This window comes from Halichoeres trimaculatus, unplaced genomic scaffold (assembly GCF_033239565.1).
Source record: "Halichoeres trimaculatus isolate MK-OKI-2021-1 unplaced genomic scaffold, fHalTri1.1 fHalTri1_scaffold_5, whole genome shotgun sequence".
NCBI lineage: Eukaryota > Metazoa > Chordata > Actinopteri > Labriformes > Labridae > Halichoeres > Halichoeres trimaculatus.
In genome coordinates this window covers 14,526,054-14,539,921 of record NW_027437183.1, presented here as the reverse complement: position 1 = coordinate 14,539,921, position 13,868 = coordinate 14,526,054, and the positions used below count along the sequence as shown (strand labels likewise).

The window sequence follows — 13,868 nt, the reverse complement described above, 5'->3', positions numbered from 1 at the left end:
GACCAAGCCGCTACAAGACAGGCTTTTATCTTCAGACACACACACACACACACACACACACACACACCACACCACACTCACCCCGACAGCTTTATGCATTTGTGCAGGATGTGAAAGGCTTTCTAGACAAGTGCTCGGCATCTGGCACAGTCCTGATAAATCTCTCAGACACACACACACACACACATACACTCCCAGCGCCTATCCGTCTGTGCCCAAAGATCTTTTATCCTTCACTCCCTCACTACACCTCCCAGTGGAGCCCGGGTACAAGTACAGGAGGACTGAAACAGAGCAGCACATGACACCTTTAAAAGTGGAAGAATTTAGAGATTAATCTCCAAACTTTCAGCATTCTTCCCATTGGACTGAGGCAAACAAGCTTCTGTAAACATCAATGGATCATGTTGGTCAACTGAGCCAGATGGGTCTGGATCTCTCTCCAATTAAAATGATGGATGAAGCAGCCTCCTCGCTGCTTTTTCATATTGCACTGTGGGGAGATGGAGTCATGTTTTACTGTTCTGTTTGTGTGCCCCTATAGTCTTCCTTTAAGTCGAGCAGCCCTCCCTTTTACCCTTTTACCCCCTCACACACTCACACAGACACTGCAGTACAGTGGGATTAGTCTTAGGCGGGCTGAGCGGGTTTTAACTGAAAACAACATGTCTGTCAAGGCGCACTCCTCTGCTCAGTGTTTTTAAAACCTAAAAAAGCACAACCCTTTAAAAGGAGAAGGGTGGTCTCTCCCTGCCCTGTCCTCTTTTTCCCCTCCCTCGTTCTTTTCTTCCCCCGGTACATGCCTCTGGAATCCCTCTTGATCCGCTTAATGAGGGGCATATCGCCGGGTTAGCCGAGCGTGGCGAATGGGAGAGGAGGAGAAGGGTAACCAAGGAAATAGTGTGAGAGAAAAGGGAAGAGGTAAAGGGAGCGAGGAGCTACTGGTCAGGGGTTTCATGACTGAACTCAGACGTAAAAGAGGGAGAAAGTTTGAGAGGTTTTTTTAATGGTGCTGCAGGTTCGAAACTAGTCGGGCACTGGACTTGAGGATGTGGAAAAAAAAAACAGAGCGAAGGAGAAGATCTTGTTCTCTCATGTCTGGGCTGTGAGGGTTCCTGGCGTGCTGATTTGTGACTTATGATAAAATCACATTGCCAGGGATTACCACACAGCCCTGACCCAGCCGGCTGCTATAGCAACAAAAACACGTCCCAAACACACACACACACTTATTCCTCCCCTTGAAACTTAAAACTAAAGAAGACATGATTTTCTAAGAGCCTTTGTGATTGTGTTGGAGGAGTTGATGATTTGAGGAGTTCGGAGAAAGAAAAAGAGATGATGAGGAAGCCAGGGGGTCTTAATGTGGCTGTTTTGTAAGGGAAAATGTGTGTGTGCTTGTGTGTTTGCACACGTCAGTCCTCCAGACAGGTTTTGTGTCCTCTCTCCAGCCAGGCACAGAGCTTAGCTGATTGGTGAACAGTGATTGATTCCCTCTTTGTTCACAGTGGCTAAGTTCTGCACCTGAGGAGAGCATGACCCCGACAAGCAGACAAAAGAAGACAATGAACGAGTGTAAAAGAAAGAGAGGAGTGTGTTTTTAAGTTTTTACAGTGGCTACTGTTTTCCATTATCTGATGTGGTCACAGAACTCCCTCCCTTTGGTCCTGTTTTTCCTGCTCCTTATTCCATCTTCCTGTGTCCTCATTCACCTTGCCTTTTTTACTCTTATCTTATATCACTCCTTCCCTCCCGTCCTTGGTCTAAATACCTCTCTCCAAACCTCTCTTGTCTGTCTATAAACTTTCCGCTGAGACCCTCTCACTCAGAAGAATTACACACACAAGCCCCCTCACAAACTCAAAACGCTGTCTAACATCGCTAATGAGCGCCGTGCGACTCGAGTCTGTTTTGTCTGTTGTTCTTCCTCTCCTCTTTCATCCTCCTCCCTCTGCTCTCAACTTCCACCTCCTCTGCTCCAGTCTCTTTTTAGTTATGTAGTAGAAAAGATAATCCTGCAGATGATGCCTAGTTCCAGTGAAGGTGAGAGCCAAGTAGCTTTTTGAAAGAGACTATAATTTTAGTACTAATGAGGCCTGAAGAGACGCAAAACTTTTCTAAATGCTACTGAAAGATGCTTCATCCAGCCAGGAGAAGGGGCCACCAACATCACTCAAAGTGTTTATGATTATTGACCATTTTTAAGGAACAGATTGACATTTAAGAGTTTATTGTTGAACAGTCATTTACATTTATGTGGAGAGCAAAAGCAGGTGGACGCCAATCCCCAGTTACGAGATTCTCGACTCCTATCAGTGGAAACTGGTGATGAGTTATTTATCTTTGTAAACAGTCAGCATTAAGGCTGAGACGATATGCTATTCTCACGATTCGATTCTATTACGATTCCTGGGGTGCCGATTCGATTTGAATTGCGATTCTTTGATATTTACAATTTTTGTGATTTTTAGTTTGCTTTTTTAACACCAGACCATGTGAAAAAGTTAAATGATGATGGCAATCTCTACAGACTATATCAGGAGCCATATTTTCCCATAAAATGCAAATCATGTGAGTCACAGGGAAAAATTTCACCCTCTGCTGGAGAAAAGTGGTAATTTTATCGAATCCAGTTTATAAACAAAGACTGAGGGAAAAATGATTTTCTGACAAAGAATCCCGAATTTGGTATTGCCAAACAAAATATCCAGATATATCCAATAGGGATTTTTTTTCTTCCACCCCTAGAGGTCATCATTCAAGTTAACCCAACAACCTGCTCCAGATCAAGCACTTTAGATTAAGCAAAAAGTCTACCTGATACTGTGGTTTGAAAGCCAATCAGTATTCGAGTTTCCTGACTAATTGGGGAATGCTACTGAAATGACCTCAATTGAAAAAAAATCAGGTTTTTCTGCTTGAAGACAGACATGACTAAGTTTGCGTAGAAATTTACATGAAAGCTTGATTATGTTTTGGGTTCATAAGGAAGTGTGAATCCTCTTTTTAACCTACTGTTTACTGTGAAACTGAGACTCACCTGAAAATGATAAAAAAAAAAAAAAAAAAAAAGCTGATTTATTGATCTAGAAAATCATGGTTTTCAGGTATGTGGAATAGTGAGTTTTTTTTCACTTACAATCAGGTTACTAGTTCAGCTGTAAACAATACAGTATATGATAATAGAAGCTTTATCACTGATATTCTGGGAATACTGAACGCTTGGCTCTCATTCCCAGAGACAAAAATCACACATTAGATGACAACCAATAGAATTTGAGATTTTATAGAGACTAAAAGTATGTTGTAGCAATCTCGTCTTAAATTTGATTTTGACAAATGTCACCTCCTCACTTCTTTTGCCTGGAAAAAAAACATGTAACAGTGACAACTTTTAACAAATGACCAAAACCCCAAATTTGGCCTGTCAGTAATATATTTTTCTGCAAATCATCTGCCAACATATAATCCTACTTGGCTTAATCTGCTTTGAGATTATACCATCCAGAGTATTAGTCCAGCTTTAAAGCTACATTAGCTTAGATTAGCATAAGCAGTTGATACTAGAGGATCTAAAGCGCATAAATTCATCAATTAAAAATGTATGCCTTTTTTTTATTTGTACAAATACTGAACAAAACACTGTCATTTTTTCTTGTGCATCCTAGGTTACAAAGATTATTCCCCACAATATCAAATCTTTCTTTTAACCTCGGGTTTTGTTAACAATTTAGCTGACAACGCCTGTAGGCAATCAGTGATCAGAATATTATAGTACTCAAAGAGCTTCAAATCACTTTGGCTGTGAAAAGCACTGTCCGATCATCCTCGGCTGATGTGTATTGATTTATGATCTAATCTCAGCCAGAAGAAGAAGAGAGAAAAGAAATCTATAAAGCGGACATCCTGTATTCTCACACTGTGGAGGAAAACAAGTGTCAGATGATGGAAATCTTAAAACATCTTTTCATCATTTAGAGATGTCACTTTTACTTTATTGGGCTAATAAAGTGTTTCTACAGTGGATTTACTGCAGGATATCTGTTAGGATTATTAGTCAGATAGGAGAAACAAAAGACTGTGATCCAGTTTAACACCCACTGATAACTAGAGAAGCAGGAATTGTAAATGGGTTACACCACCCGCTTTGTTTGCTGCATCACAAAGTGTACAGAGAGAAGGTTCCCAAATTAGTCGAGATAAGCTTGTAACAATGCAGACTGCCAGCTGTTTCTGCCAACACAATGATCAATAACTCTCAGTCTGTCCCACATGTCCCAAGGAAAAGATTTGTTTAGAGGAAAAAACTCATTTAACATCTTCCTATCTACCAAATACATTCTCTGAAAAGAACAAGTCCTGCAAAGTGCACTCGTCAGCAAACAAGTGCACTGAAAATAACTGGACGGAGTAAAAAGAAGACTGACTTTTATAACTTTACTATAACGTGCCTGAAGTCTTGTTAAATCCAAAGTTATACCTGCTCTTCACTGATACGAACAAATCACTCCCTGATCAAAACAGTGACAGATGGCAGGAAATCTATTTCAGAACTGGTCAGACTTTTTTCAGCCATCACGTTGTGAGCTGTGAGAAGGTATATTATAGCGCTCTATATTCACGACGACAAAATGGCGACTAAACGAGGACAGATGTGTGAATTAGAAATGAGGGCCATGTGGAGCCTGCCATTTTTAGACCTATATTTAGGGCCTGTTAAAAGAGTAATGACCATCAAAGGCCTGTAAAAGAGAGGAATTGCCATCAGAGCGCATATCCAAAAGGTGATTTATTACACTCTAATGTGAGGGGAAATGGTGCAGTGCACATCAAAGAACAAAGCAGCATTGTATAGAGACACCAAAAATAAACTTATTGAGCCTACATCACTGACATCTTCCTCTTTATACGCACTGTAACTTCACTGATTGTCTCTTTACTGTCCTTTCTTTTTTGCTTGGCTGCAGCATTTCAGGAAAACATTCTGGTTTCAAGTAAAGCAGCATGAATCACACTCCTCACAGAAGGTGAAGGAATGTGATTCTGAAGGATTTATAGTTACAGACTCCTGAAATAGTCTCAGTCTTTTTGGAGATCTCTCTGTTGCTGACACTGCTGTGGAGAAGTTTCTGCCGTGACAGCCACACCTTTCAACCAGCAGTTAAGAAATTCAACAATCTCAACGGTTTAAGTGGACCGACAGTTGTGTGGTTTCTGTTTGGCAAAGCGGAACCCAGCCTGACACGCAGCCTGAATTGGCATCGCTTTTTGCTTCATTACAGACGCAGGAGGGGAAAAAAGGGAAAATATGCAGCGAGTGTTTCATGAGAAGGCGAGAGAGCGAGACTTGGGCTTGGCTTCCTGTGCCTACTGAGCTGATAATCAGTCCTATAGAACCACTGGCTCAGTTCAGCAGGAACAGGAGTCCAGTCCACTCAGCACCGAAACCAGAAACACACAAGTCTACAAAGACTTGTCCTTTCCCTGACATGCAACAGCAGTTGTCAGTTTAGGCAAATAAATAAATGAAGTCTTTTATTTTCTTTTTTATCTCCTTAAAAGTCAAAACTCTTTGGGTTTTGAAGTTTGACTCACTTAAAAGTTGATGTTACCTTGATTGTACAACGAACAGATCAGATTTCTTTGATAGAAACTTTTGTATGTAACAACTTTGTCAAGGTTTTGAACTTCTTACTGCTAACCCATTACTTAAGCTACTATTTATTTTCTACTGTTAGATGTATCATACTTATCTATAAATCTTTTGAACTGCTTGAAATTCCAAAACATTAACAGACATTTTCTATTTTTCATTTTCATGAAAAAGTGTCACCTTTGGTTTTTGTTATTTGGAAACTGACTTTTTTTTTCTTGCTTGGCACCAGCTTGGCTGTAGCATTGGTGCTAGAATCCCAATATTCTCAACTACCCAGATGTAAACAAGCACAAGATGACAGATGACGTGTTATAGTGCTGTGCAGTTAGGTAATAATTTCATCAAGGAAACTGAAATAAAGAAGTTTGTAGGATGTGTTTAGTTAAACCGACATAACCACTCACTGGAGTGAACTGTAACCACCACAGTAGGACTAAAGGTGCCTTTAGTAATTTAATACTGTTAACCTTTGGACTGTCATCCAATTCTGCCTGTAACCTGAGTGTTTTCTTCCCTTTAGACTAGAAGGTTAGTGGGAAATCAAATGTTTATTTTAAGAAGAGGGATATTTGTTGAAATATCCCTGATTCAGATGTTTGAAAAAGTATCAGCCTCATGAAGTTTGGCCACTTGGGGGAACTACTAAGTACTTGTACACTGTTCATCTGTAAGCAGTTTCCTTTTTCCCCACAGGTTTATTAAAAATATGATGGCAGATGTGTTTTCATCAGACATGATAACTTAAAAATATAGATTTTAGTGTCAAATGTCCAGTTCTGGTAAAGTAACATCTGGACTGTACAAAGCAGATAGATACTAACAGTTCAGCCAGAGTTTTGTGGATATCTACCAAATATTCTTTGATGCTCCAATCTCTATCCTTTTCTACTCTCTTCCAGGCTGCTGATTGTGGACGGAGATGACAGGAGTTTGGCTCACAGGGTCCAGCACTCAACTCCTTTTCCTCTGCAGAAGAGGGGACCTTGCGGAAGGAACACCAGAGGGATTTACTTTTACTCCACAGCCAAGGCCAACTGGCAGGTTTTAGTGTGGAGATGTTATGTCCATTCAAGTATGAAGAATAGGCTTGTGATACAAGCTACTGGAATGGGAAACAATGTTTTAGAGTATAGACCTGAAATTATACCATCATTTTGCTTGTTTTAATAATGCATGATTGGGAAATATGGATGTAAAGTGTAGAGACAGAGCACCTTCCTTCCTACTAGAGAACCTGAGCTGCTGTAATGAAGTTAGTTTCTGTTGGTGTGAATGTGTGCGCAGGAGTGAGTTCATGTCTGTATAGTCTGAAGTCAGGATCTGTTTCTCAACAGTTTAGACTGGAAATACTTCCAGGTGAGTCATATTTTCATGTTACAAGAGACCTCCCTCCAGCCTGTGAAAAACACTGAAAACCAGGGCATTTTTTAAAGGAAATTCTACTGTTTGTAACATCTGTGTTATTTCAAACATTTGTTTTTATGTTTGATTGTATGAAAGAATTTGATATTAACATGTCAAATAAAAACATGGTTTTGTTAAAATAAATGCTTGTCTATGCTGTACACTTACTTCATCATTTCAGAATTTAATTATTTCATTTTGGTATCAGAAAATATAAATGTTAGTCTTTACTGTACAGTTCCAGGCATCAGGTGCATTTAACAGACGCAATATTTTTGTGACATGTAGGATTTCTGTGCTTCTCAAATGAAAGCTGTGTGAAAGGCAAAAGCACAAAGCCATTATTCAGCTCCAAAAATAATGATACACTAGAAAATAGAAAGACGCACCAGAGAAATGAATGAAACTTAGTCAAATTATTTACATTTTACAATAAGCACAGCACTTGAGATACCTTTTTCATATAAAAACATCCCAGCACAAACAGTAATTATCCAGAGATAACTGCTGTTTGGTAGTCCCGTCCTCTAAACCTAAATGCCTTTCAGTCAGCATGTGTAGCGTGAAGGATTTATGTTGTGCGACAATTATGTGAGTGGGAGGACTCAGACACGCTGTACGAGCTGCTGCTTCTTTGCAGTATGATCTGTCACTGCTCAAGTGTCCTTGTAGGCCTAGCAGTTGTGTTATGTGCGTGTGCGTATAATTGCTGCCTCTCCGAATAATCTGTCCTCGCTGGGCTGTTTTGACACACTCCTGTCATTGCACCACAGCGTATATACACAATGAGCATGGCTATTTGTTATTCTGCAAAGGTGCCCTGAAAAAACCCTGAGCCGGGGATGAACTCACTGATGTGTGGTTCTCTGCATTAATGAGTGTGTGTGGGGGTATGCTCTCTCACCTTTTTTTTAGACTGTGAGTGTGTGTTCTGGGTTCTCAGCAGGGCCCAAAGCTGTATGCATATGTGTTAGTGTGTTTTGAAGGGCTTTGATCCTGAGATGAACTCTGTTAGCATCGCCTGATAAACAGCTTCCTCCGTTCAGTTTGAGCTCCAGTGAGCTGAGAAGACTCGCTGCTTCATCAACCAGACCGGAGCCATCTACCACCTGGATGGACACACACACACAAAGACAAAGAGATATTGGCTGTGTCAGTGCCAAACAGCAACTTCCTCTTCGATTTATCAGGATGTTAAATGAACAGCAAACTGGACGTCTTAATCAAACCCTAACATCTGATTATCACAATGGATGATGTCATGATTTATCCAAGTTAACACATTAACAGCACATTTAACATCCAAAAATAAAACAGTGATTGACATGGAAAAAGAAAAATGACAAAACCAAAGCGATGTCACTTAAGGTCAAAACTATAATTAAAGTTATTATTATCAGTATCACATTTTCTTATATCAGTTACGCATCTATTGAAATTTTCACTGCAACCCGCCCCTGATATTGCCGGAAAATGAGTATTGGTGAGTATGCCAGTCAATACACCCATCCATTACAATCAGGCCAAAGACATCGGATACATTAAACAGTTACAGCAACAACAAACCACAGATCAGTGTTGGCAGGTTATACTCCATCATTACTCCATTAAAGGTATCAGTACTACAAGAACTGGATTGTGTCTTAAGAAAGGATTGTGTGATGTAATATTTTAGATTTTTAGATGATCATCTTTTCTATAATTGAACCTTTCTCTCATATCACATGAGGTGTGAATTCCAGGCATGACTGTCCCACCGCTGGATGCAAAGATATGTATTAAAACAAACACACAAACACCTTCAGGGAAAAGACAATAAATCACTTCCATACCGTCTGAAAAGTCTCTGTTGATGCACTCAGCGATTGCTGGGAGAAAACAGCAAAGTTGACGAAAAGGCTGAGAATAAATAGTGTTGGCAGTGATGGCTGCTGAGACCCTGGTGACAGCAGAGTGATCAACGACTTCAGGCTTTCAACAGGAAGAGGAGGGGCTAATGGCGAGAAAGTGGAGTGCAGGTGGCCCGATGCTTCGTTGGCACGTACCTGGAAGGCATGTCACATGATCAGTTTAATTTAGGGTTAGGTGATGTTTATTTTGAGACAACAATAGAATCGAAAAGGTTTTCTTAAAGTATCTATCCTGCAAATAAAATCAATAAGACCGTCATTCACAAGATAAACAAAGACAAAGGCCGTGAGTAGGAGGGGAAGATAGTAGAGAGTGAAATGGCGGCGACGACAGCGAGTCTCTGAGGGTTATGAGAGAAGGCGGACAAACAGGAGACAGAGAGATGAAACTCAGGCCAGCTGGCCAGACACTCACTGAGCAATCAATACTACATCACCCTCCTCACCCCCGCTCCCTCATCTGTATCTGTATCCCTCTCTTTCTCTCTCTCAGATAGGAGGTCATCCATAATTTATTTTATGTGTTCTTCTTTTTTCTCATGATTTGTTCTATGGCCTTCAATGACAACTGACCTGTCAAGAGCAAATTACTGTGGAGCATCCACACGGTTATGCTGTTGAGTTATGATGCTGCACAGTCTTTGGACAGACTATCTGGGCTGATATCTACTTGACTCACTCCTCCAGTCATAGCAAAAATATTTCAAGCTGACAGGGTTTGTTTTTTTACAGTTAGCTACAGTGTCAAAACAACAAATTAAATGGTTTGAAAAGTGAGACCTTGCGCTATGCTAGCTAACAAACAAAAATGCTTTGAGCTAAATGCCAAAAACACAAGAATAATGCAAGCTTGAGGTTGAGGTCAGCCAGGCATTCAGGACAACCACAGGGAAATTATTTATGCTCTTATCAATGTCTGGCCAATTAATGTTTTGAAAACAAAACGACTGGAATAAAAAAAGGACCAAACTTGAGTCTTCAAAAAGTTAGCCTTACTGTTGCTAGCTTTAAGTCTCTGCCTTCTTTCTCGACTTCCCAGAGCAGTTCTAAACAATGATAGTAATACACAGAGAAGCAAGTATGTCTGGGGATGGGTACCGAATTAGGTACTTTTATAGGTACCGAAATTTTTTTTAACCACATAAACACACAAAAGTATCAAAAATTGGTACCGTTGAATACCGATACTAAATGCCAGGTACCAGGAATCGGTACCCTATTGTTTCAAATGTGTAAGGTACCCATCCCTAAGCATGTCTGTACTTGAAAAGGGCTAAGCATGAATATTTTTTCAAAGGAAATCTTACCAGCTGTAGTGCTCTCTGGTGCCCCCTATTGGTAGGGTGATGGTAGAACGTCAACAGCCACAGAAGGAGACTGCTGTCCTCAGGCTCGGATGTCACCAGCAGTTCAGTAGCCACATGCACCCAGTGTGCACACTGTACCAGCAGGAACCAGGCCTCAAAGATTTTGTAGTGCCCCCTAGAGGACAGGATGTGGAATGATTAACAGCTGCCCAATCAATCATTCTGCACGGGAAAATGTCGATTTAAATAACATTTCAGCACAGAAGAGAACATAATTACATTAGCATATGCAGCAACAGGAAAAACAAATAATTTAAAACAAAGTCTTTGTGGGAAATGTGGCATGGCATATAAATGAATTTTTGAACCAGGAAATAAATGTTGATTCAAAAAATTGTGATCATAATCAAGCAGAATAATCTTGCCAGAGTTCTTAGTGGGAGCTTCAACTTTCATCAGCAGACACAATTTCACAGTAAACTGAACTTAACTTTTTAAATTTCAATTTTTGCTTGTGCCCAACCTCAAAGTTTTAAAAGGGGAATGGATTTCTACTGTAAGATTATTTGAGTAGTCTTGTTAAGTTTCTGTATAGCCTGGCACTCAACACATCCCAGCTTCAATAAATCGAAGGAATGTGTGTTAATTTGCACATACATGCCACCAGCTTTATTTCCATCTTGAAGAATAATAACTGCTAAACAAGGATTTCATCTAAATATTAAAAACAGTTTGTGAAATGGGACAAAGACAGCTAATGCGTAATTGACGGATTTAAATGGCATATATTTGTCAATGCAGACATGGAGCTTTTCGCAATGTATACATCTGATGATTTAGTTTGAAGAGTCTTACACAAACCCACAGGATTGGAAGGGGTAATATACGTCACAAGTGCTTTGTTAATGAGCTACAGTTCTGCTTATCAGACTATCAGACCCACCCCCACTGACAGGAACAATGGATGATCAAAGAGAGACAAGCTTTCATAAAGATCTGATTCAGAATTAGATACTGAATCTCATTAGTTGTTCCCATTTGTGACATCGACTGATGATAATTCATCACATAAAAAATGTATAAAACAGTCAATCAATAATGAAAACAGTTGTTAGTTGCAGCCATAAATATGAATAAAGTGAGACAGAGAGGTGTTATAAATAACTACATGTAAAAATGGCTGTAACATTGGCTGAGGAAGAGAATTCTGCTCCAGAGTTAAACAGACACACAGCTGCAACAATGAGACAATGACTCGAAGATGGAGGATCGATTTGAATCTCACTCTCATACTTCCCTAATACCATCATTACTGCTCTCTTCCTCATCTCCCTTCTTCTCATTTGGCTTCTAAATTCGAGCAGCAGCACTCTGCTGCAGGGCCCTGGCAGCTGCATCTTTACTGAGAGCAACATACTACTTTCCCACCGCTGGCTCAGAACAATGTTTTGGGAATTTTGCATGGAGCTCCAGAACGGAGCAGCGGTGGGGATAATGGGCCTTGTTAACAACCCCAGCTGTAGGGTATCAAGTCAGTCATCTCTATCTCTGCAACATCAACAGATTTGTGCTTTTTATCTGCACCCTCTATCCTCTTATTCTCCAAATCCATCAAACCAAGCCTATTTAAATTTTGCTTTTATGTATTCCACGCTGAAGAAGTATCTTTACGTCTGTCTAATTTCTTTGATTCCTCTTCATCCTCTACATCCTTTCTCACTCTTACTGGATTTTCCAACACTTGTTTTCTCCAAAGCTCTGTCTTTCCCCGGCTAATAGCCTCTAATGAGAGCTTGGAGGAGCCTCATAGCGCACCAGGACCTCTCTGCTGTGATGCAAGGGGAAACTATCTGACTAACCACCCCCTCAAAAGCAGCTAATGGAAATAAGAGCACCACACAGGCAGTCAGTAGGGTGTTGGAATCGGACACACATTAACACATTCTCTCTGCAAGGCTTTCTCACTCTAAACTGGTGCTACTGCTGCTTTCTCCGTCTTCCCCCTCTTCTTCTTCTGTCAGTCTCTGTAATGAGCTGCTGAGCCAGTTCAGGTGACGTCTCCACGCCTCCCGAGGCATCTCTGAAAGAGCACATGCAGACACAGATATAATGATCGCTTGTAGACCGTATAAGTACTTTTACAGTTAATTTATCTTCACAATATTCAGCGAATGCTGTCTGTTCATGGCTCAACAGTATGGAACAATTACTCATTTATTTAGAGGATGGAAAACACATTGTAAGATTATCACATATATCTTCTTTAATGGTTAATATGAGGCAGCTAGTTATGAGTGCAAATTCCAGAAAAAGGGAAAATACAAACATGGTGTGCTTGTTATCAATCCACGCAAAAACAGAATAGATAACACAGACCCACTGTTGTGTGAGACCCATTTTGAATCAGGTATAGCACAGAACAAAGACTGAGACTTCGAATTGACAACACTCTACTCTCAGATGTCATTGTTTAGGACTTAGAAATGGTTCCAGCATGAGTTAATTGAAAAAAATTAAAACTTCATTTTTGCACAGAGCTGCAACTATTATAGTTTGGTGAATTACTCTCAGTAATTTTCTCTCAGTTTCTTGAAAATTAAAAAAAAATGTGAAAGAATCAGAAAATCAACAATATTAAAGCACTCAAGATAGCTACAAAAGAAAGCTTCAGGTGTTTTTTACACTGGCTCAAACAAAAGCCCTGCAGTGCTCACATAATGTGAATTTTTGTTTCCTCTAGACTAGACCAGTCGGTCAAGCAAAAAAATAGTTGTGCAGACATGAATGAGGTTTCAGTCTGTTTTTTTTTAATGATCAAACTCTCAACATAAAAACAGACAGCTTATTTTTCAGGATATCTGACAACTGGATGAGGCGGTAACACACATGGGAAAATTTCATGTGAAATAACTTTAAAAGACAGTTTTACAAATATCAGCCACAAGAATTTTCCAAGTAGAACTGGATCAACTACTGTTAGAACCTAAAATTACGTTTTCCTGTTTTCCAGCTATTATTTTTAACTACTCAAAGGACCAGCGTGGTGTTTCTCACATGGCACACTGTTCTGCCAAAAATAACTTTCCTACCACAAACCACATTTTGCAGTAAAACCCAATCTAACTGACACTGCAGGCTGACTACAAACGTTAAAAAAAACCCAAATCTAAATACTTGATATCTTGATTCAGGTCTTCCCCTCCGGCTGTGTTCTAACAATGCAATCTTAACTCTTAATTTATAGCTTTTTACAGCAGAAGCACAAATCATGATAAAACCTCATAGCTTTAACTTGTCACAGTACTGTTTCCGTTCAGTCTCAGGTGAAAAATACCCTCCACCGAACGCATGCACATACACAGTAATAATTAACCCAGAGTTCTGGCTGAGCTCCAGTGTGTCCCTAAATGGCTCCATTCATGTAAATCATTGCTGTCCTACAGGCCAGTCTGGGCACACACTGATAAGCACTGCTTAGCTGTGCCCCTACACTCACCTCACATCCTGTTCATCCCTTTAATAGTAAATACTCCTACACATGAATGTTGATAAAATATATTCAGTGAAAATGAAAATGTTAATTCTCAAAAA

The 13,868-nt window shown here is 40.0% G+C and overlaps 2 protein-coding genes across 4 annotated transcripts in view; one reads left to right on the top strand and one right to left on the bottom strand.

Annotated features, from left to right (window-relative positions):
- Positions 1–7,182, top strand: part of aopep (aminopeptidase O (putative)) — an 86,285-nt gene extending 79,103 nt beyond the window's left edge. For all 3 annotated transcript variants that reach the window (XM_074670482.1, XM_074670481.1, XM_074670479.1), the window contains exon 18: positions 6,556–7,182. The gene's annotated coding sequence lies outside the window, so the exon portion shown is untranslated. The remainder of the gene's footprint in view (positions 1–6,555) is intronic.
- Positions 7,183–7,266: 84 nt separating this feature from the next.
- The window catches only part of fancc (FA complementation group C), a 31,156-nt gene continuing 24,554 nt past the window's right edge, over positions 7,267–13,868 (bottom strand). Inside the window, exons 12-15 of the mRNA XM_074670606.1 lie at positions 12,243–12,357; positions 10,278–10,452; positions 8,893–9,105; positions 7,267–8,169 (exon numbers count right to left, since the gene is read on the bottom strand). Coding sequence (XP_074526707.1) covers positions 7,972–8,169; positions 8,893–9,105; positions 10,278–10,452; positions 12,243–12,357 — 701 coding nt within the window. The 3' untranslated portion in view covers positions 7,267–7,971. The remainder of the gene's footprint in view (positions 8,170–8,892; positions 9,106–10,277; positions 10,453–12,242; positions 12,358–13,868) is intronic.